Genomic DNA, 23,300 nt, shown 5'->3' with positions numbered 1-23,300 from the left:
TCTCTATTAGTGGGATTAAAGATGGAGCTGAATGTCAACAGAAGCTGTTGAACTGCTCACTGTAACTATGAACATTAACCCTTTAACTCTGCTAGACCTCCACACACTATCACTTCTAAAATGGTAAAATGGTAAATGGTCTGTATTTATAAGCACTTTACTGTACCTGGAATAATACCCAAAGCACTTTACATCATACATCACTTTCTACCATCACCAGCGTCTCAGGAGCAGTGGTGTGTAGCTCTGTGGGGTAAATGTGATGAATAGTTACCCTTCAGGTGATCTACGGAGGTTTTCCAGACATTTCTATCTATCCAGGAGGTTTACAATCCAGCCACTAAATGTAGTTTTATTCAGAGACTCTATCTGGTAAATCCACAATGATCCATGATAACAGCATTATTTATCACATTGCATCATAAAAACATCACCATCACTACTATGTTGCTAAGAGACCTCTATTTAGACCTGGACATGATGATGAAGCCACTTCCTGTCAGACTTTCCACCAATCAGAGAGCTTAGATTGACGGTAACGTCCAATCAGGAGCAGCCAAAGATCAACCAGTGAGCAGAAAGTTCTATGTGTGTGTGTGAAAAGAAGAAAAATAATGCTCCTCTATGGCTGGAATAAAGCCAAGAAGACGTTTCTGATGCACGGTGGCGCCACAAAGCAGCTGAGCTGGAGTTGGTTTAGTGAGGATAGCAGGTAGCAGTAGCCAGGAAGACCCAGGACACACTGGACGGACTTCATCTCACGGCTGGCCTGGGAATGCCTACACACTGGTTTATACTGGGATTAAAAGCTGTTACAGACTGGTTTATACTGGGATTAAAAGCTGTTACAGACTGGTTTATACTGGGATTAAAAGCTGCTACACACTGGTTTATACTGGGATTAAAAGCTGCTACAGACTGGTTTATACTGGGATTAAAAGCTGCTACACACTGGTTTATACTGGGATTAAAAGCTGCTACACACTGGTTTATACTGGGATTAAAAGCTGCTACAGACTGGTTTATACTGGGATTAAAAGCTGCTACAGACTGGTTTATACTGGGATTAAAAGCTGCTACACACTGGTTTATACTGGTTTATACAGTGAGCAGAAAGTTCTATGTGTGTGTGAAAAGAAGAAAAATAATGCTCCTCTATGGCTGGAATAAAGCCAAGAAGACGTTTCTGATGCACGGTGGCGCCACAAAGCAGCTGAGCTGGAGTTGGTTTAGTGAGGATAGCAGGTAAATAGTAGCAGGAATAACTGGAAATGAGGAAAAAGTGGAAACATGGAAATAGTTTCTGTTGTGTGTTTGTTTCAATAACAATATTTTTTCTCCTGAAAGCCAAGACTTGAGAGAACGATGAGATGAGAAAAGGCTTGGTCACTGTTGATCTGTGTGTTATGTCTACAAAGTTCTGTTAGTAATAAATTCTGCTTTCTTCTTCTGGTCGACCTTTATGCTGCTAAATCTATTCATACATTCATTTTACATCATTTTAGCCTCATAATCTGACAGCTGAGAAACATCATGTCTGATGCTGACTGAGATTAAATGCTTCATCTCCTACAGGCTGGTTTACATTCAAACACACGCCCCCACCCTGGCTTGGAGTTTTAAGGATTACTTTTTCCACTGTTTAATATGGCAAGGGTTTAAATAGAAAATGCTGTGTGCATAAAGTGGATATGAAGAAGGTAATTTTAGCTGTAATCAGGTTGGGGATGCTCAGCCTGACTTCAGCTCTCTGCATGACTCTGCAGGCCTTTATCAAGTCATCACATCAGGTCTTTGCCTCAGCAGAGTTTCATCTTCTGTTGTGACTCATGCAGCAGCATCGAATCCCTCTGGACAAATTTCTAAAATGGATTTAATCACACCTCATATTTCCATGATGCTTCATTTTCTTAAACTGAAAACAAAGCTGTGCTGATGGGGGGAAAGGCAATCACCAGATTTATTAATCTTCTTAAATCAATTAAATGAATGAATAACAGGACTAATAAAGTGTATTAAACTTGATTAAAGTGTATCTGATTTCATCTACGCTGAGTCCTAAATTTTTTAAGTTGATTATTTTGCCAATCAAGCCTGTACTGATTGACCCAGGAGCCCTTTTCTTGCTGCTTTCTTACAACTAATCCTCAATCAGGATAATGCTGTTGTTGGTTATCAATCAGCTGTTTGCATCTGTGTGTGTCCATGGGATTAAAGGTGTGGTTATTATAACACATCAGCCTTAAATCCATTATTACCTGTGATAATCTCAGCTGGGAAAGGAAAAAATTCAGCTTTCATGTTTTCATCCTCCAGCAGGTAATGTGCCATCCCCCAACGCTCCTCTGAAGAGGATGCTGGCTTACACTGGCTGCTTCAGCCGCATGGCCACTATCAAGGACATCCACGTCTACCTGTCTCAGAGGCTCCGCATCAAGGAGGAGGACATGAGGCTGTGGCTCTACAACAGTGAGGTGAGATGAGACACTGCTTTCATCCTGAGCTGTAACACAAGTTTTTCTAGTGAAGCACGCTTGTAGCATACCAGGTATTTACCAATCCGGTGTTAGATGTAGCTTCTGCTACTCTTGTTTGCCAATATGTGGTTTCGTAAAGGTGTACTGCAACTTCAAGGAAAGAATGAGCAGAATTTATCTAAATGAAACACTAATTAGACATAAAAAAGTAGTTATTCCTTATTTTCCCTGAGTCTGAGGTTTTAACAGTGTAGGTAACAGTAACGAGACGGGTTTATATGAAAGCAGACGTGTTATATGAGAGCTCACCAAAAAACAAAATCACCACCTACATGTAACTAAGCTAACAGCTAGGAGCCTTCCATTGGATAATTCCTGCAGGGTGATTATATTTCAGCTGCAGCAAGTCATTTAACCCCAACTGACACCATGAGCAGCTTCTCAAGTTTTAAACAACCATGTCATAGAAAAGATGCTAGTCTGTTTCAGAAGGGTCAGATCATTGGCATCGAGCAGAGAAAACATCTAAAGAGAAGCAGAAACCAGTAAAACTGGGATAAGAACTGTCCGAAAAGATGGTGGGGAACCAAATGTGGTCAGAAAACCTTCCTGAATGATGCTGATCGGTGATCATTTAAACATTTGGTGGAAACAGATGGAAGAAAAACAGCAGTAGAACTCAGGAGCATGTTTAATAGTGAAAGTTAGAACATTTCCACATGAACGATGTGAAGGAACTCATGGGACTGAACAGCTGTGGAGCCAGAAGAAAACCACTAACCAGTGAGGCTAACCGAAGAAAAAGGCTTCAGGTTGCTAGGGAGCATAAAGACTGGGCTCTGGAGCCATGGAAGAAGGTCATGTGGTCTGATGAGTCCAGGTCTACCCTGGTCCAGAGTGATGGAGCATCAGGGTAAGAAGAGAGGTGGATGAAGTGATGCAGCCATCATGCCTAGTGCTACTGTACAAGCCTGTGGGGGCAGTCTATGATCTGGGGTTGCTGCAGTTAGTCAGGTCTTGGTTCAGGTCTAGGTTCAGCAACATTATGTGTCCAAAGACTGAGGTCAGCTGATACCTGAATGTACTGAATGAGCAGGTTCTTCCATCTTCCCTGATGACATGGTGTTTTGTCCTTCAGAACTACCTCACCCTTCTTGATGATGAAGACCACACACTGGAAAGCCTGAAGATCCAGGATGAGCAGCAGCTGGTTATTGAGGGTATGAAAGGCCGTCTTCGGTTTCTTCTTCTCTTACAATGATTCAGAAGTCAATAATTGATATTTTCACACATAGAAAGGAGTAAATTAATAAAGTGCCTGTTTTCTTCTCTACAGTCAGGAACAAAGACATGAGCTGGCCTGAAGAAATGTCTTTCATCGCCAACAGTAGTAAAATGGACAGACACAAAGGTAAAGTACAACCCTGCACGTTGGCCGACATAAACAGCTGCTGGTTGACGTGTTTTCAGAAGAGACACGTTTCAGACGGAGACAAACGAAGACATGGTTATGCTATATTTAAAAAATTATATAAAAAATTGTATAAATGATTTTAATTCATTTTGAAATTAAGCTTAATAAAAAGGTTAACACAATTAAAGTAAAATGTAATTAGGTAAGAAAAATTGAAAAGTAAAATAAATGACATTAAATGCTTGGATGCAAATCCTCGCAGGTATGGCACCTAAACATGTCGCTGATTTTCTCTCGATATTGTCGGGTCGTTGTTGGAGCAGGAATTGAGTTTATTGCTGAATTTGCAGCCACATCATAAATGTTATATGTAATAACTACATGTCATTTCTGGGGCAACAAAACACCGTGTAAATAAAAGTCAAGACTACCAGAAAGTTCTCAGCCTATCATAGTTATAAATACTTACATCAGAAGTGCTGCTCAGTAGAGAATACTTATTCTTTATTCTGTGTTTGTTCTGGCTTTCCCTCCCAGTTCCTACAGAAAAAGGCGCCACTGGTCTCAGTAACCTTGGCAACACCTGCTTCATGAACTCCAGCATCCAGTGTGTGAGCAACACCAAACCCCTGACGGACTACTTCATCTCAGGGAGACATCTCTACGAGCTCAACAGGTACCGTTTAGGTTTTTTCTGGTCTCAGTGCTCATGCACCAGAATATTTGACCTCTTCTGACCTGTTGCTGGTTCACTGACAGAATCAACCCCATCGGGATGAGAGGTCACATGGCCAAGTGTTACGGTGATCTGGTGATGGAGCTGTGGAGCGGGACACAGAAGAACGTGGCTCCGCTCAAACTGAGGGTGAGCAATATTTTCTGACAAACTGGTTCATAGTCTGACGTTTTCCCCACCGTATTAAATATATGGTGTCGCCGCTTCCTCTCCAGTGGACAATAGCGAAGTATGCCCCACGCTTCAACGGCTTCCAGCAGCAGGACTCCCAGGAGCTGCTGGCCTTCCTCCTGGATGGCCTCCATGAAGACCTGAACAGAGTCCACGAGAAACCTTATGTGGAGCTGAAGGACAGTGATAACCGGCCTGACTGGGAGGTGGCCTCTGAGGTCAGAATTCACAATGTCAATCAAGTTTATGTGTCAGGGACGTCCAAGTCGGTCCCAGAGGGCCGCTGTCCAGCTGGTTTTAACTTTTCCTGCTCTAACACATCTGACTCAAATGGACTCAACAGCCTTTGAAGTTCTGCACAAGGACTCATTCATTTGAATCAGGTAGTTAAAGCAGGAAACATTGAAAGATGGAGGATTTTGGCCCTCGGGGACTGAAGCTGAACACGTCTGCTACATGTGTTACGTCAGAGCAGATATTTCAGTTCAGACTCGGACCTTCATGTGCTCGGGTGTGATGATGATGGAAACTTCAGTTTCCCAATTTAGGGTCTGCACACTTCAGCAGTGTTCTGTCTGAACGAGTTCATTGAACCATGGTTCATGAACTGGTTCATATTCTGGGTGAACGTGAACTGAACGTTCTGTATTTCTGCCTGATGAACGTTATTGTGAGCGCTCTCATTCTGCCGTTAGTGAACGGCGTTCTCTCACAGCTGAACTTTGTTCCAGAGAGTTCCAGATTTCCACGGAGTCTTCCAGGCAAAATCCCAATAAAACACATTGTAAATAGGCCTTAATATAAAGGTGAAAAACACCAAATCTGGCAACACCAGCCACCAAAGAGCTGCACCGCACATGCGTCAAATTGTGAAACATGGAGGTAAAATCCAGCAGCAGCAGCTCCGCCTCAATGATCACTGCAGCATCTTTGTATGAGCACTTAAAATCATTCTTTGGAAAGACCAGTGATGATCCAGGAGGGAGAAATCTGGCCTTTTGTATGAACTTTGCCTGCCGGGTGTCGGGAAGCAACTCCAGACATCAACAACGTCAACATGAAACCTGGAACAGCAGATTGAAATAAAGCACCGGCTCGCCCTCCACGGTACGTCAACTAAATGTCACTAAAAACAATCTGAAGCCGTGGCAACGGCGCCTAAAGCAGGTCCTCTACCGGCCAGAACTAAATACCGGCGTCCAGCAGCAGCAGCTCCCGTGGCTTCATCTCCAGCCGCAGCTGGAAAACCTTTGCAGGATGTTGTCAGAGACCTGCAGCCTTGGAGGAAAGAGGAACCCTCAGCTTTCAGAAACTTGACAGATGCAGACGTTTGGTCTCATTTCTTTCTTTGTTTTACTTCTTCATTTGGACTGAGGTCCATCCTTTGGTTCCTACCTCAGCCTGGTTCCTACCTCAGCCTGGTTCCTCCCTCGGCCTGGTTCCTCCCACGGCCTGGTTCCTCCCACGGCCTGGTTCCTCCCTCGGCCTGGTTCCTCCCTCGGCCTGGTTCCTCCCTCGGCCTGGTTCCTACCTCGGCCTGGTTCCTCCCTCGGCCTGGTTCTTACCTCGGCCTGGTTCCTCCCTCAGCCTGGTTCCTCCCTCGGCCTGGTTCCTCCCTCGGCCTGGTTCTTACCTCGGCCTGGTTCCTCCCTCGGCCTGGTTCCTCCCTCGGCCTGGTTCCTACCTCGGCCTGGTTCCTCCCTCGGCCTGGTTCCTCCCTCGGCCTGGTTCTTACCTCGGCCTGGTTCCTCCCTCGGCCTGGTTCCTCCCTCGGCCTGGTTCCTACCTCGGCCTGGTTCCTCCCTCGGCCTGGTTCCTCCCTCGGCCTGGTTCCTCCCTCGGCCTGGTTCTTACCTCGGCCTGGTTCCTCCCTTGGCCTGGTTCCTCCCTCAGCCTGGTTCCTCCCTCAGACTGGTTCCTCCCTCAGACTGGTAGCTCGCAGCAACATACTGGGGTTAAAGAACTATGAACTAGTTCATTTTTAGAACTGTAAACTTAGTTCAAAATTTTGAATTATGAACTATGAACTGAACTGAACTGGTCTCTGACGGTGCCAAACAGAGCAAGCAGAGGTTTGATGGGATCCAGTGGTCCCGGAGAAAGTTTGGAAAACTTTGGTCCAGGAATTTGTAAATCCAGGACAGGTCCAATACAAAAGCATTAAGGAAGTCTTAGGGTTGTCACATCTATTACAGCAGGTGATCGGTCCAGATTTACCTGGGACAACCTGGCTCTGGACGTGTTTAGGGAATGGCAAGAAAAGGAAAATAAAGAATTGACCAGATTAAGTGTTGAATCCCATATCATCAGAGATGTTGAGGTCAAGATCTCCTTACCACGTAGATCTGATTTTCTCAGAGGTCCGATTATGTTGGATTAGGGAAATTATGCCTTTTCCAGATGGCAATTTAAGGCATTTGTCCACCGTGTTAGTAGGTGGACCCTCTGGGAGTTTGGAAGCTGATTCAGAAGAAAAAGTGGGTGTTTGAATTTCCTAGAAACCTGATGAAATGATGCCATATTGTTGTTAAAAACATGCAGACAAGCAGAGAGTTTACTGGCATCGTGATCCATCACCGTACAGATGAAAATGAGATTAACTGGTAACTGAAAAGTATCTGCTGAAGACATGAGCTGTTTTACTTTCCTTCAACTCATCCTCGAGTTGATTCTGAGAGGATGAAGAGCTGTATCGATGTTTACTGTTTGCTCTGGGGAATCGGTGGATTAGTGGTGTGATTTCCCTGCTGTGTGCTTCCATACTTCCTTTCCTGATCAGGCATGGGAGAACCACCTGCGCCGGAACCGCTCCATCGTGGTGGATCTGTTCCATGGTCAGCTCAAATCCCAGGTAAAGTGTAAGACCTGCGGCCACATCAGTGCTCGCTTCGACCCCTTCAACTTCTTGTCTTTGCCCCTTCCCATGGACAGCTCCATGCATTTGGAGATCACCGGTGAGAAAGCTAGAGGAAAGATCCTTTAAACGTTTTTTTAGTAAACAGTAGTAATATTGACGGTGTGGTGTTGTGGTGTAGTTATTAAGCTGGACGGCTCCACACCTGTGCGCTACGGCCTCAGACTGAACATGGATGAGAAGTACACGGGGCTGAAGAAACAGCTGAGTGAGCTGTGCAGCCTGAAGCCTGAGCAGATCCTGCTGGCTGAGGTCCACACTTCCAACATCAAGGTACACAAACTTAAACCTCACACATCACGTCGTAGGGACTCATTACAGACCTTCAGTGACTGAAGTGTCAACCCGCTGTGTTCAGAACTTCCCTCAGGACAACCAGAAGGTCCGTCTGTCTGCCAACGGATTTCTCTGTGCCTTTGAGGTCCCGGTACCTGGTTCACCAACATCACTGAGCTCGCCCACGTTGACAGGTGAGCACGTCCTCGTAGACTGTTCTTTACATTTACAACCCATCTGAAAAAACTAAAGAAAAACAGAATTCAGTGATTTACTTTATAAACTTCATCAACTCATATTTTATTCCAGTAGAAGATAAGAACATGTCAGAGGATGAAACTGAGACGTTTCACCATGTGATAAAAATATGAGCTGATAGTGAATCTAATGCAGCAACACGTCTGGAAAACATTGGAACAGGAGCAACAAAAGGCTGGAAAAGTCCCTGGTACAAACCAGAAACACCTGGAGGAGCATTGACAACTAATCAGGTTACCTGGCAACAGGTCTGGCATCTGGATTTGAGATTAGGTTATTGGTTCTTATCACTATGGAGGCAAGTCAGAATAGTGCGAAACAAAATAGGCTTAATAAACCAAACGGGCGTAGAATGAAGCAGATGCGTAAATAATCCCTACTCCTGCTGTTATATGTAATAGATAAAAAAATATTAACCAAATGGATTTAAATAAATTGAAAAGGAGTATATTTATTTTGTATATTAATATTTATAATGTTTTAATATTAATGATATAAGTAAAATGTCAACCCATTTTTTTACTGTCTCAGTCAAATTCAGTGTGTCCAGAAGCTGCTACAGATCGTCCCGCAGCAGTTAGGATACAAGGTTCTTTGTCTCCGTTGGGAAAAAGTTGGCTCGGTTTAAGGGGCCCTGCTGCACAATAAGAACAATAAAACCAGCATAACAATAAATACAACAAAACATCTAATTGTTAATTAAAAGAAGACACAAGATACCAGACTGGCGGGGTAATGAAGCTGAATATCTTTCTCTTCTCCTTCATCAGACATCACCCCAACAGCCAACGGATCTGCTGCTAATGGCCATGTGGGCATTAAACCTGACCTGATCCCTAACGGTGGGCCCGGCAGCATGGTGCCCTGCAACCCAGAGACACCCCTGGCCAACGGGGTTGCCAACGGACATATCACACCAGTTCAGGAGAGCCCTTTTATTGGATACATCATCGCCATGCACAGGAAGATGGTACTTACAGAAACATGCTTTAATAAATCCATCTGTGGAGAAGATTTATTTCTTCTTTGCTTCGTTTACCTGTAAATGAAAAGTTTCCTGACATCCATGTTTGATCGTTTCAGATGCGGACGGAGTTGTACTTCCTGTCATCTCAGAAGAACCGGCCCAGCTTGTTTGGAATGCCGCTTATTGTTCCCTGTACTGTTCACACCAGTAAGAAGGACCTGTACGATGCAGTGTGGATCCAGGTGTCCCGGCTCGCCAGCCCACTGCCCCCACAGGAGGCCAGCAACCACGCCCAGGACTGGTACTGATGTCCTTCTCACAATCAGTCACCTTTAACCCTTAAAACTCTGCTAGATCTCCAGCACCTCCACACACCACCACTTCCACCATCACCAGTGTCTCAGCAGCGGTGGTGTGTAGCTCTGTGGGGTAAACTGTGATGGATAGTTACCTTTTAGGTGATTTGCCGATAGTTTTCCAGGCATTTCTATCCCGTCCAGGATTTTTACAATCCAGCCACTAAATGTAGTTTTATTCAGAGACTCTATCTGGTAAATCCACAATGATCCATGATAACAGCATTATTTATCACATTTCATCATAAAAACATCACCATCACTACTATGTTGCTAAGAGACCTCTATTTAGACCTGGACATGATGATGAAGCCACTTCCTGTCAGACTTTCCACCAATCAGAGAGCTTAGATTGACGGTAACGTCCAATCAGGAGCAGCCAAAGATCAACCAGTGAGCAGAAAGTTCTATGTGTGTGTGTGAAAAGAAGAAAAATAATGCTCCTCTATGGCTGGAATAAAGCCAAGAAGACGTTTCTGATGCACGGTGGCGCCACAAAGCAGCTGAGCTGGAGTTGGTTTAGTGAGGATAGCAGGTAGCAGTAGCCAGGAAGACCCAGGACACACTGGACGGACTTCATCTCACGGCTGGCCTGGGAATGCCTACACACTGGTTTATACTGGGATTAAAAGCTGTTACAGACTGGTTTATACTGGGATTAAAAGCTGTTACAGACTGGTTTATACTGGGATTAAAAGCTGCTACACACTGGTTTATACTGGGATTAAAAGCTGCTACAGACTGGTTTATACTGGGATTAAAAGCTGCTACACACTGGTTTATACTGGGATTAAAAGCTGCTACACACTGGTTTATACTGGGATTAAAAGCTGCTACAGACTGGTTTATACTGGGATTAAAAGCTGCTACAGACTGGTTTATACTGGGATTAAAAGCTGCTACACACTGGTTTATACTGGGATTAAAAGCTGCTACAGACTGGTTTATACTGGGATTAAAAGCTGTTACAGACTGGTTTATACTGGGATTAAAAGCTGCTACACACTGGTTTATACTGGGATTAAAAGCTGCTACAGACTGGTTTATACTGGGATTAAAAGCTGCTACACACTGGTTTATACTGGGATTAAAAGCTGCTACACACTGGTTTATACTGGGATTAAAAGCTGCTACAGACTGGTTTATACTGGGATTAAAAGCTGCTACAGACTGGTTTATACTGGGATTAAAAGCTGCTACACACTGGTTTATACTGGGATTAAAAGCTGCTACACACTGGTTTATACTGGGATTAAAAGCTGCTACAGACTGGTTTATACTGGGATTAAAAGCTGCTACAGACTGGTTTATACTGGGATTAAAAGCTGCTACAGACTGGTTTATACTGGGATTAAAAGCTGTTATAGACTGGTTTATACTGGGATTAAAAGCTGCTACAGACTGGTTTATACTGGGATTAAAAGCTGCTACAGACTGGTTTATACTGGGATTAAAAGCTGCTACAGACTGGTTTATACTGGGATTAAAAGCTGCTACAGACTGGTTTATACTGGGATTAAAAGCTGCTACAGACTGGTTTATACTGGGATTAAAAGCTGCTACAGACTGGTTTATACTGGGATTAAAAGCTGCTACAGACTGGTTTATACTGGGATTAAAAGCTGCTACAGACTGGTTTATACTGGGATTAAAAGCTGCTACAGACTGGTTTATACTGGGATTAAAAGCTGCTACAGACTGGTTTATACTGGGATTAAAAGCTGCTACAGACTGGTTTATACTGGGATTAAAAGCTGCTACAGACTGGTTTATACTGGGATTAAAAGCTGCTACAGACTGGTTTATACTGGGATTAAAAGCTGCTACAGACTGGTTTATACTGGGATTAAAAGCTGCTACAGACTGGTTTATACTGGGTAGCATATGAACCTGGCTGCTCGTACAGACGATCACAGATGAAGCTGATTCAGCTAAACGTAAACGGGCATGTCATCTTATTTCTCCTTCCTCCTGCAGTGACGACAGCCTGGGTTACCAGTACCCCTTCACTTTACGGGTTGTTGGGAAGGATGGAAACTCGTGTGCCTGGTGTCCCTGGTACAGGTGAGCATTTCACTGGCAGCACGTCATGTTTGCTTCGTGTCATTAACACAAACAAAATCCTCATATTAAAAACAAATAGACACGTTTCTTGCTGACAGAGTCCTAAATAAACCTGCATTTTCCTTGATTGGAAACTCTTGTTGACTCAATAATTAAACCGTTCAGAGTTCTGATCTAAACGTATGGAACGTAAATATTGTATAACCTGTAAAGGCAATATGTGTAGTTGTGAGCTGCATTTATTAAGATCATTTTGGCTGTGGTTGTTCTTTTGCCGTAAAATTTGGGAAGAAAGTGTGTTTTTCACAGAATTTTGACTTATTTAAGTTTGATCCTTACTAGTGTAAGATATTTCTGTTACTTTGGGACCGTTAACTACCAGATGTGTCGATTTTGCCTGTAATTTCCCATCTCTCTGCCGGAAACACACAAAAGTTTGTGAAAAACAAAAAAAGTCTATTACAAAATTTCCCCTGTTAGCCCCTCCCCCACCAAATGCAGTAGTGACCTTTTACAAGATACATACATCTGTGACTGCAAACCAGTTCAAACAGGTTTTCTTTAGTTAGCGAGGGCCTCTTTTAATCAGTGTTTGAGGTGAAAACACCTTTTCCAGCAGTGTGTGTGTGTGTGTGGGATGTGTTCCCCAGAAATCCTTCAGTCCGCATAAAAACCCATAAAACTAGTGGTTTTTATTCCTCGAATATGACACGATAAATTCACAATTTTAATTATTTAGCATTAATTTTTAAAAGTAAAGCATCAAATTTGATGTTTTCACTCGAGTCTAGTTGATTTACGCCTTTCAACAACAAACTCAGGACACAAGCAGAATTTGTGTCAAACATCCGGATTTCAGGCCACTGTGATAAAAAATAAAACACAATCTCAGTGATCTATAACAGTTTTAGCTGTAAAAATATAGAATTTTTCCATCATTCAAACTATGAATCTAGAAGTTTACAGTCACAGTTTAACTTTTTTGTTCAATCTAAAATCTATATTCTCACTTATTAATCAGAAGGTTCAGCTGGTGATATTATAAAAAGAATTAAAGTCAATTTTGCTTTTAGAATATTTAATTATTTTTCACAAAACTGCTAATTATATATCATCAAAACTGGCATCTGAAGGGTTAAATTATATTTACGATTATTCAAATCATAATATAAATTTAAAAAAATAACTTTTTTATTCAAACAAAAGTAGAAAATGTTTATTTTTTATTATATTATTGGAGTTTAAAGTTCAAACTACAAATCTCTTAGTTAAGTCACATTGAAATGAGCAACATGACAGGAATTCAGTAAAAGCGAGATGTCTGAATCTGATCATTTAATTAGATTCAAGCTTCCTTCAGACTACAGCCTTCACAGAGGAAGCTCCGTGTGCAGGCGCATCCTCGGATGCATGAATTCGTGTTGTGTGTGGAGCTGCATGACCATTCTTATGAAGGCAGATCAGAGTTCTGCATTCGTCCCCTCATCATTCTGAATCATTTCCATCTTTTTAGCCCCATCCTACAGTTACTATCTGGCCATCTGTGGGTAACATCTGAGCTGGTTTTTTTTCTGTGTCCAGGTTCTGCAGAGGCTGTACCATCGAGTGCACCGAGGACAGAGCTTCAGTAGGAAATGCATTTATAGCTGTGGACTGGGACCCCACCGCCCTGCACCTCCGCTACCAGACCTCACAGGAGAGGGTAAAATACATGCAGCCACTGTCTTCCTGCCAGGCTCAGCATTCGATTTTAAAATGAGGGTTAACTTTGAGATGCACAACTCTGAGAAAAATAACTGAAACCGAAATGTTATTTTTTAAAAACAGTGCTGCAGTTTGTAATCGTTATTACTGAGTATATATTTATCACTGAAACCATGTAATGCATCTTTTATTAAGACGCAGCTCCGTAGTTCTTAAAGCTGTAGCTGTACCTCTGGTGGTATTTATGCTCCAGTTAAATAACGTATAATATTTTTATCAAACGAAAAGCTTCATATCGCTGGTTTTCATGGTCCGTCAGCGTCCGACGAAAACAGGAGTTTCACATCTGAACTTTCCAGGAAGCTGACAGCAGCTCCAGGTGACCTTTGTTTTGTTGTTATGGTGATGTGAAGATGTCATGTGACCACTGATCCAAGAATAATGCCTCCGTCCTTAAACTCGCTGTAAACTCTGTAAACTCTTTGCTGTTATAAAAGCTGAACAGAAGGCTGGATGGAGAGTCCATCTGAGACCGAGGCTGACGTCTGGTGATCAGGTATCACCGCATCCTTCTCACCACGATCATCGTTTCCCCTCCCACTGGCTGGCTGCTCAACTTCCACATCATTTCCAGTCATTTACTCAATAAATGAGTTTATTTATAAATGATGTTACCTCCTGTTAGAGGTTAGAGACGTTTGATTGGATCACATGACATTTTCACATAAAAACCAGCTTACCTGGAGCTGCCGTCAGCTTCACTGGAAAAATTCAGATCTGAAACTCTCCCAGTTTTAGTTGGATGCTGGTGGAAAACATGGAAAACCAGAGATGTGATGGCTTGAATTTGAAAAGACTAAAATATTTATCTGAGCTTAAAAGTGGCATGGAGAGCCGTAGCAACACTTTTTGGATATATTCATCCTTTTTTTGTGTTTTACTAAACAGAAAAAGGATGTTTGCTGTTTTTTTTTGTAATAAATAGTACTTTTTTTTTCCAACTATGGGCCCAGTATATTAATAAAATAGGGTAAAGTAAAACAATTACTCATCAGATAATATAGCTGAGGTTGAAAAAGATATCAAACATGGCTGTGATAAACTTTTTATGTGGTAAATTAAAGTAAAATCACGGGTATTAAATAAAATAACCAAACTAGTCTTACAGGACTTTGAGACAAAGTTTAAATATCACTTCTGGTGATAAACTGCTTTTAATGATATCTGCCACCACTCCAATAAATATTTCATCTGGAACTAACCTGCTGAAGTGAGAGAGTCGGTCTCTGCTGTGTTTTCATCTCCGTCATGTAGGTGGTTCTTGGAGAGTCAGAAACCCTCTGAGGTGGTACTTAAAGTAGAACATTTTAGAACCACTTTAGAACAAACACAATACAACAAGATGCAGCTTTAGTTCAGAGCCTCATCGGACCATCAGCCAGGTGTTCCTCCATTTAGTTCACATCTGTCTCTACCTACCCACAGGTGTTTCCTGATGGTGAGTAGGGATTTTCTGCCATTTCACCTCCGCTCTGAATGCTTTTCCACTATTCTAGAAGTCTTTACCAGAACAGAGATTATGTCTAAGAGAGCAGTGTTTAGGTGAGACGCCTGACGTCTCAGAGGGACTTAAAAGTGCCTTTTCAGTCCAACCAGTCCAAAGTAAAGGACCAATGATAAAATGTTAACCTTTTATACGAGGGTGCCGGTAACCCAGGCAGGTATGTGTGAAGGAAGAGGCATCCATTTAGTTCACAGGCACCATTTTTAAAGAAAATTGTTTTTTATAATTATTTCTTCCTAAAACTTGGATTGTTTTGTGTTTCCACTGATTTTAATGGTTAAAACGTTATCACAATGGGTCACTTGTGAAGTTTTGGATAAGTGTGTGATCAGCAGTACAGAAACCAGTTTCCATGTAGTTCAGAGACTGGCCACAGACTGGCCTCAGTGAGCTGGTGAATCCAGTCGGTTCTGTAGTTTTATGTGTAGGGGGTAAGTTATTCCTGCTGGTCTGTTAATCTGCTGCACCTGCAGATTGACTGGTTGAGACAGGAACTCAGGCATCACATCTAAATTCAGCCTCATAAAGGCTGTGCTAGAGCTGCACGTCGGTGTTTAAATGCCTCCAGATGGCTCATGTCCAGTATGAACTCCTCCTCCTGCAGATTGTGGAGGAGCACTGCAGTGTGGAGCAGTCCCGTCGAGCTCAGGCTGAGCCCATCAGCTTGGACAGCTGTCTGAAGGCCTTCACCACCGAGGAGGAGCTGGGAGAGGACGAGCTGTACTACTGCTCCAAGTGCAAGACCCACAGGCTGGCAACCAAGAAGTTGGATCTCTGGAGGCTGCCACCCATTCTGGTCAGTGTGAGCTCTGAACTCTGATGCTAGCACTGAAAGCGGTCTAACAGAATATCTGCTGTTTTCTGCTCCAGATTGTTCACCTGAAGCGCTTCCAGTTCGTCAACGGTCGCTGGATCAAGTCTCAGAAGATTGTGAAGTTTCCTCGGGAGAGCTTTGACCCCAGCGCCTTCCTGGCTCCCAGAGACCTGGCGCAGCACTGCCTCTACTCTCGCAGCGAGAGCGAGGACCTGCTGAGGGTTGGAGAAGACAACCTGTCCTCCATCTCTGCTCCAGCTGGCTTCTGCAACCTCCCCAAAGGTACCACATGTTGGTTTAAAGGTGGGAGAAGTTCTCAAATGCAGCATTCGTAATCCAAACCTTTGACTCTGGTTTCCCAACAGCCTCACCTGCATCCAGCAGGAGATCAGCACCATCTCTCAGCCGGACCAGTAGCCCCTCTGGCAGCCCCAAGACTGGTGGCCGTAGACCCGGCCGGCTACGTCTCCCCCAGCTTGGTAGCAAGCATCGGCTCTCCAACAGCAAGGAGAACCTGGATGGAGCTGCTAATCCAGAAACTGAGTCCCGGGACAGTGGATCACAGGTAGAGGTGGAGGGAGTGGATCCTGGATCAGGAGACCTGATGGCGTCAGAGTCGTCCTGCGGTACCGAGGCATCCAGCAGCCACTGCGACGTGGTCCTGATGAATGGAGACAGCAATGGGCTGGGCTCAGACTGCAGCATAGAGAGCAGCATGGACCCCGACATGTCTCTGCTGCAGCACAGAGACAACATGTGTCTGGATGCCATCTACAACCTCTATGCAATATCAGTCAGTAGCACACACTTCCTGTCAGAGAGCCGCTGATCCGAGCTGTCTATCAGTCCCTGAACATCATCATTTCTCTGCTTTATCTCCTCAGTGTCATTCGGGAATCATGGGAGGCGGCCACTATGTGACATATGCCAAAAATCCCAACAGGAAGTGGTACTGTTACAACGACAGCAGCTGTAAGGTACGACCCCAGTCAGTCACAAAGCCTTCACCAGCGCTCCATAAATAAACCTGATCAATATAATAATGCATAACAACAATAACAGCTCCCCTGACTTCCTGTTTAATAACAACGCTGATCAACCTTCAGAGTGACCAGGGGGGTGTCCAGTACATGCACCAGAACTGACCTCACTAAACCACAGTACATGATGAAAATGAACTGGATAGACAAGTTGTAGCCTTATAGGTGTTATATAGTATTTTTTTTTTTTTACTAAGAATGCATATGTTAAAATAATAATAGCAGATTTTGACAGTGTTGGGAAAGTTCAGTTTCTACATGAACTAGTTCAAAGTTCAGTTCACACATTTAAAATGAACTAGTTCAGTTCACAGTTCATAATTCAAATTTTTAAACTAAGTTCACAGTTCTAAAAATGAACTAGTTCATAGTTATTTTTTCCCAGTATGTTTCTGTGAGCTGTTACCCTCAGAATACGGCATTTTCCTGTTGTTCCACCTATTCAGTCCACGCTCGTAGCAGCTGCAGCTTTCACTCCTACAGGATAAAACATGAGGAAAACTTGCTTTTTTACTGAGGAATTATTAAACTATCTGAGGGAGGAACCAGGCTGAGGTAGGAACCAGGCTGAGGGAGGAACCAAAGGATGGACCTCAGTCCAAATGAAGAAGTAAAACAAAGAAAGAAATGAGACCAAACGTCTGCATCTGTCAAGTTTCTGAAAGCTGAGGGTTCCTCTTTCCTCCAAGGCTGCAGGTCTCTGACAACATCCTGCAAAGGTTTTCCAGCTGCGGCTGGAGATGAAGCCACGGGAGCTGCTGCTGCTGGACGCTGGTATTTAGTTCTGGCCGGTAGAGGACCTGCTTTAGGCGCCGTCGCCACGGCTTCAGATTGTTTTTAGTGACATTTAGTTGACGTACCTTGGAGGGCGAGCCGGTGCTTTATTTCAATCTGCTGTTCCAGGTTTCATGTTGACGTTGTTGATGTCTGGAGTTGCTTCCTGACACCCGGCAGGCGAAGTTCACAGAAAAAGGCCAGATTTCTCCCTCCTGGATCATCACTGGTCTTTCCAAAGAATGATTTTAAGTGCTCATACGAAGATGCTGTAGTGATCATTGAGGTGGAGCTGCTGCTGCTGGATTTTACCTCCATGTTTCACAATTTGACGCATGTGCGGTGCGGCTCTTTGGTGGCTGGTGTTGCCAGATTTGGTGTTTTTCACCTTTATATTAAGGCCTATTTACAATGTGTTTTATTGGGATTTTGCCTGGAAGGCTCCGTGGAAATCTGGAACTCTCTGGAACAAAGTTCAGCTGTGAGAGAACGCCGTTCACTAACGGCAGAATGAGAGCGCTCACAATAACGTTCATCAGGCAGAAATACAGAACGTTCAGTTCACATTCACCCAGAATATGAACCAGTTCATGAACCATGGTTCAATGAACTCGTTCAGGCAGAACACAGGATTTTGATGACCCCTACCCTCTCTGCCAGCGCATCCACGCTGTTTTTTAACTCCCTTCTCCTCAGTCATATTTGAACTGATCCGCACTTCCAAATCCTCGTCCTGCCAACTCGAACCTCTCCCTGCCACCCTAGTTAAAGCTTGCCTTATCCGGCCTATCTCCAACCTGCCCTTCCTCTCCAAAGTCCTACAGACCCATCTAACCCAAAACAATCTGTATGTACAGCTCCAGTCTCCACAGCACTGAATCTGCCTCCTTATCGCAGCTGATTCTGGGCTTCTCCCCGTCCTCATCCTTCTTGATCTGAATGCGGACTTTGATACTATATCTCACACCATCATTCTCAGTAGATTATCTTCTCTTGGCCTCACTCACACCCCACTTTAGTGGTTTAAATCGTACCTCTCTGGCTACACTCAGTTCATTCAGCTCAAATGCTTCTCTTCCCAACCCTCTCCTCTCATTGCAGGTGTCCCCCAGGGCTCTGCTCTGGGTCCCCTTCTTCCCAAAACCTACATCCTTCCCCTTAGCAACATCTTCTGGAAACACAACTTTCATTTTAACTGCTACGCGGACGACACCCAGCTCTACATCTCTGGCAAACCAAACTTCTCCTTCCCACCTCCCTCTCTTTCTGTTCAGACAACTTCAGTCTTGGTTCTCCCACAGTTTACTCAAACTTAACAGCAATAAAACCGAGTTCATTCTTATCGGCACGCCTTCAACCCTTCCCAAAACTAAGAGTTTCTCACTTTCTATCAACAACTCTTCTATCTTAACCCCTCAGGTTAAGAGTCTGGGTCATTCTTGATAGCATCTCATCTTTTCAAGCCCACATCAACATTGTCAGATCCCCATCTTGGCAACATTAACCACCTTCGTCCCTCCTTCTTCCCACACCACCCCTGTCCTACAACAGCTCACTGGCTCCCCAGAAACTTCAGTATCCTTTTCAAAATCATCATCATCTCGCTCCTCCATACCTGCCCGCTCTGCTCCACGTTGCCATCCCTTCCCGTTCCCTCAGATGCTCTTCCTCTTGTCATCTTTCTGTCACGTCCCATCCCCTCGTTACCATGGGGACCAGGGCTTTTAGCTGCTCCCTTCCTCCAGACCTCCATAAAGTTGACTCCCTCCCTCTCTTATAATCCCTTCTAAAAACCCACCTGTTCAAACTCGCCTACAACCTTTAACCCTTTTTCAACTCGTGTTTGCTGTATTTCTGCTGCTTTTAAACAGTTTTATTTCACTTCTTTGTTTTATTGCATTTAGACTGTTTTGTTTTAATTTTGGTTTGTTAATTTTGTAAAGTGACGTTTGGTTTTCTGAAAGGCGCTTTAAATAAAACGTATTATTATTATTATTATTATTATTGTTATTATTGTTACTACTACTTTGGGATCTGGTTTAAAAGGTTTCAGAGTTTTCAGGCTCCCAAAACACCAGTTCAATGTGAACAATTTGTCCAGATGATTAAAAATCTTGAGTGGACACACTTGAACTCGTCTCTGTGTGGACGTGGTCTTTATTTTACCTCACAATGGCTTCACTACGCCACCAGAAGGACGTGCTCATGGGACCAAACTGCAGGCTGCTGTCCGAGTTCAGGAGTAAATAATGGCCAGTTTGTACATAAAACTGCTTTTATATGACCTGAATCTCAATGTGTTTTTTTATCTATAACTATAAGTTTTTGTGTGATGTTTGTTATTTTTCCTTGTCTCTGTCTTTCTCTACACGCTGTCCTTTAGTCTCACGACCATTTATGGATATTTTCAGCATTTACCTGCAACTTGTAGACCAGCCAGCACGTCCTTTTAACTAACACAGATTAGTATTCACCTGTCTAAGTGGAAAGAAACCAAAAATTTGCAGTTTACAAACATGTTTGTGAATCTGATGGAAAGTTTTTGTAAAAACCTTTTTAAAAACATCTTGTAAACTAATTTAAGAACATTTGTGAGTGGATATTAGTGTATGAGCCCCAATGTCCCCATAATTCTATCTAAAACGTCCTATAAAAACATCTGCTAAGTCACCTCTAAATAATAATACTAATTTCTGTTTTCCATAATAGGTCGTCTGTTTGGTCATCTAAACCATCTGATTTAAGTTGTTTGTTTTTCTAACAGGAAGTTCACTCTGAGGAAATTGACACAGACTCTGCCTACATCCTCTTCTACGAGCAGCAGGGGGTCGACTACTCCCAGTTCCTCCCAAAGATCGATGGCAAAAAGATGGCTGACACCAGTAGCATGGACGAGGACTTCGAGTCGGACTATAAGAAGTACTGCGTCCTCCAGTGAGGTCTCCACGTCTTCCATCATCCCCCCCCACCGCTCGCCGCTTCCAGCCCGCCTCTTTGAGCGGGAAGCGCCGGACGTCCGGAGGAAGCTCCTGAACTGCTCATGGCTGCAGTGTGCAGCGCTCCTTGTCTTTAGAGATGCATCGCAGCACTTCTTGATTAGTGAAAAGGTTTTCCAACAGAGCAGCCCCCCCCCCAGTGAAAGCACTAACCTGGTGCACTTTGAGCCCAATGAAACACCCCCCCCCCCCCCCCCCCCCTTTTTTTTTGTGAATCTCGCCATAACATACATGTAACATATTTGCATACTAGTGGATCTGAATGTCGGCCATCATGTTTATGATCAGTGATTGTTTACACCTGATGTAAACAAATGCCAGTCATGTAAACAGCTAACCGGTGTTGAACCTCCAGGACCAGGATGTTCTGGTAGTGTTTGGTGCCACAGGCCAACAAGATGATAAAATACTGTGACCATCTTTTTAAGAATGGATCCTCCAAAGTTTTTACTAGCGCTCGTGTGTAACTAGGGTTAACATTATATGCTACCTCATTGTTTCCCTCCATTTGTCGACCATCCCAACCTAAAAACACGTGACAGTGTCAACAATGAATCAGTTCTTTCCACTTTAAAAAATATGGTACATGAATTTCAGGACACCCCCCCTAACAAAATCAGAAAATCTACAGCCAGATTCGGCTTTTTTTTTCTTTTTGCCAAAATGGTTTGATGCCACAGCTGCCAAACATCTGGTGATTGGCCCAACGAGGAGCAGTGTGGGTCGCTTCAGGAACGGTGCCATGATTTCAAACCAGTTCGAGTAAAATAGTTTTCACTTTTTCTTTTCTTTAGGTGTGTTGTTTTATAAGATTTATTTTTCTAAAAAACAGATAATGATAAATAAATTAGAAGTGGAAAAAAGCTGATATCAGGAGGCTCCTCAGGGCAGGAACGGGGGTCTGACAGACTTCCGTTTGCAGCGACCTTTAACCGCTGCACTTAATCACTGCTGCTTCAAACTTCTTTATTCAATTTTCACACCCTCACTGGGGACAATTTGGGTGATAAATCACCACTTTGTTGTCATAAATGCATTTTAGCAGCAGTTTTAATGTAATATGAGCAAAGAAAATCAGTTTCTTCCTCCTCAAAGCCACATCACCCATAATGCAACGCTTCCAATTTGTGTATATTGCGAAAAAATAAACAAAAAAACTCCAGTATGTAGGATTACTGGAGAAGTTCTTTAGGAGAGTTTTTAAGCCAGTCTCAGTGTGTTGAACCTGTCAGGCTGAGTACAGAGGCACTAAAGTGTTGAATCATTTCAGCTAAACTAGCACAAAACAAACATTTCAGCTCGCGTGGGGGCGGAGCTTTTATAAACATCGTCTCATTTCAGGTTTGTTTTGGTGAGTCTGCCGTGGAAACTGACTGTAACTGGGAAACCTGCTGCGGGATCTTTCCTGTCGGTGGACCCAGCGGTTTCAGCTTCTTTTTGTGTCTAAGTTCCAGTTTCATGTTGGTTCTGACCTCCGGTGGGTCAGCTGATGTGGCTGCTGAGGTCTTTCACCCATTACTGCTGCGAGGAGTCTGTCGGCGGAGCGCTTCGTCTGCTTCGTAGCATCGTTTGTGGAGCTTTTCCCAGCAGGACGGGCTCAGTCGAATCACTGTGAACAGAAAGCAGATGATCCCCCACCTCCCAACATGCCCCCCCCACACCTTTTAGCTGCTGTATTAGTGAGGACAAGGCCTCATGTGGATGTATTTGGAGTGGTTTCTATCATTGAATGATGTTTGATTTTCTTTTTCCTGCGAGGAGTGTGTTTGTTGAACAAATGGAGACATGCAGATGAGTGATATTTATGTTTGCTTTATTCTTTTCCTCCTCTTTTTGCACCGAGCTTTACACAGAGTCTGGTTTGCATCAGTGTTGGGAACATCATTAGGAGGCTGAAAGGGAAGATTAAAGTCCTGATTTGTCTCTCGAGTTTGTATCGTTGGCTTCGGTTTAAGGTGCAATAGATGTTGAGATGTCCTGGGTGTGAATGTGCCCGTCAGTGACCTGTAGCTTCAAATCCTACTCTTTTAATTAAACGGGGGTTTATTTCAGCACAGCGTTCAGGAACAAAGAACTTCTGCCCAACAGAACTGAACTGGGAGCTGAAAACGGGCAAACTCTGATCCAGTAAAAAAAAAAACCTCCAGATCAGAGGAAGACTTCAGCACCGATCGACTACTGAGCTGGCTGTCTGTGTTCGTAGCCTCTTTTTATTTAACTGTCACATCTTAACCACACGTGTTAATTTAAGAACTTTTTTGTAAGGTGTTTGTTGACAGGAAGTGACATTGCACTGACATGAAAACATGTACATAAGTTGTTTTGTAAATAAGCCAATGAAGACTGTATTTGAATATGAACTGTACAAAATACTGTACTTGTAGTTGTATATGGAGTGATATTGTTGATCTGTAACAAAAATACTCAAGCAACAAATTAAATTCTGCAGAGAAAAATGACGCCGCGCGTCTGAAAGGAGTTTTTATTTGGATCAGTTTATTATTGCTCGTCATGTCCACCGGTGGAGGTCATGTCTGCTTCCATCAGCTGATTCCTTCATGTTTCATCATCACAGCCTCCTCATCATCCTCATCCTAAAAACTAAATAAATACAGTGAAGAATGGGAGTACTGGAAAATGATCCTATTTAATATTAAAAACATTTGTAACAATAATATAAAAGTAAATGCATAAATTAGTACACAAAATGATTTAATATGATCAGTTATTTTTTATAAAGCTTAAAAGGCCAGAAGCCGTTTGTAGGAGGCATCT

General features: G+C 43.3%; 1 protein-coding gene across 6 annotated transcripts in view; it reads left to right on the top strand.

Moving 5' to 3' along the window:
• usp32 (ubiquitin specific peptidase 32) overlaps positions 1 to 22,982 on the top strand; it is an 83,233-nt gene extending 60,251 nt beyond the window's left edge. For 3 of the 6 annotated variants that reach the window (XM_041994386.1, XM_041994382.1, XM_041994387.1), the window contains exons 17-34: positions 2,320 to 2,474; positions 3,616 to 3,697; positions 3,814 to 3,888; positions 4,429 to 4,567; positions 4,651 to 4,756; positions 4,843 to 5,016; positions 7,578 to 7,752; positions 7,834 to 7,985; positions 8,071 to 8,182; positions 9,017 to 9,216; positions 9,330 to 9,514; positions 11,547 to 11,633; positions 13,215 to 13,335; positions 15,506 to 15,697; positions 15,772 to 15,997; positions 16,081 to 16,508; positions 16,600 to 16,692; positions 20,294 to 22,982. In XM_041994386.1, the coding sequence (XP_041850320.1) occupies positions 2,320 to 2,474; positions 3,616 to 3,697; positions 3,814 to 3,888; positions 4,429 to 4,567; positions 4,651 to 4,756; positions 4,843 to 5,016; positions 7,578 to 7,752; positions 7,834 to 7,985; positions 8,071 to 8,182; positions 9,017 to 9,216; positions 9,330 to 9,514; positions 11,547 to 11,633; positions 13,215 to 13,335; positions 15,506 to 15,697; positions 15,772 to 15,997; positions 16,081 to 16,508; positions 16,600 to 16,692; positions 20,294 to 20,467 (2,876 nt within the window). In that variant the 3' untranslated portion in view covers positions 20,468 to 22,982. Of the gene's footprint in view, positions 1 to 2,316; positions 2,475 to 3,615; positions 3,698 to 3,813; positions 3,889 to 4,428; positions 4,568 to 4,650; positions 4,757 to 4,842; positions 5,017 to 7,577; positions 7,753 to 7,833; positions 7,986 to 8,070; positions 8,183 to 9,016; positions 9,217 to 9,329; positions 9,515 to 11,546; positions 11,634 to 13,214; positions 13,336 to 15,505; positions 15,698 to 15,771; positions 15,998 to 16,080; positions 16,509 to 16,599; positions 16,693 to 20,293 lie in introns of all 6 variants that reach the window. The other 3 variants (XM_041994381.1, XM_041994383.1, XM_041994385.1) reach the window with 1 other exon arrangement.
• Positions 22,983 to 23,300: the final 318 nt, after the last annotated feature.

The sequence above is a fragment of the Melanotaenia boesemani genome, chromosome 9 (genome assembly GCF_017639745.1).
Source record: "Melanotaenia boesemani isolate fMelBoe1 chromosome 9, fMelBoe1.pri, whole genome shotgun sequence".
Lineage (NCBI taxonomy): Eukaryota > Metazoa > Chordata > Actinopteri > Atheriniformes > Melanotaeniidae > Melanotaenia > Melanotaenia boesemani.
Note: the sequence above shows the minus strand (reverse complement) of the source record. Positions and strands in the feature narration are given on the sequence as shown.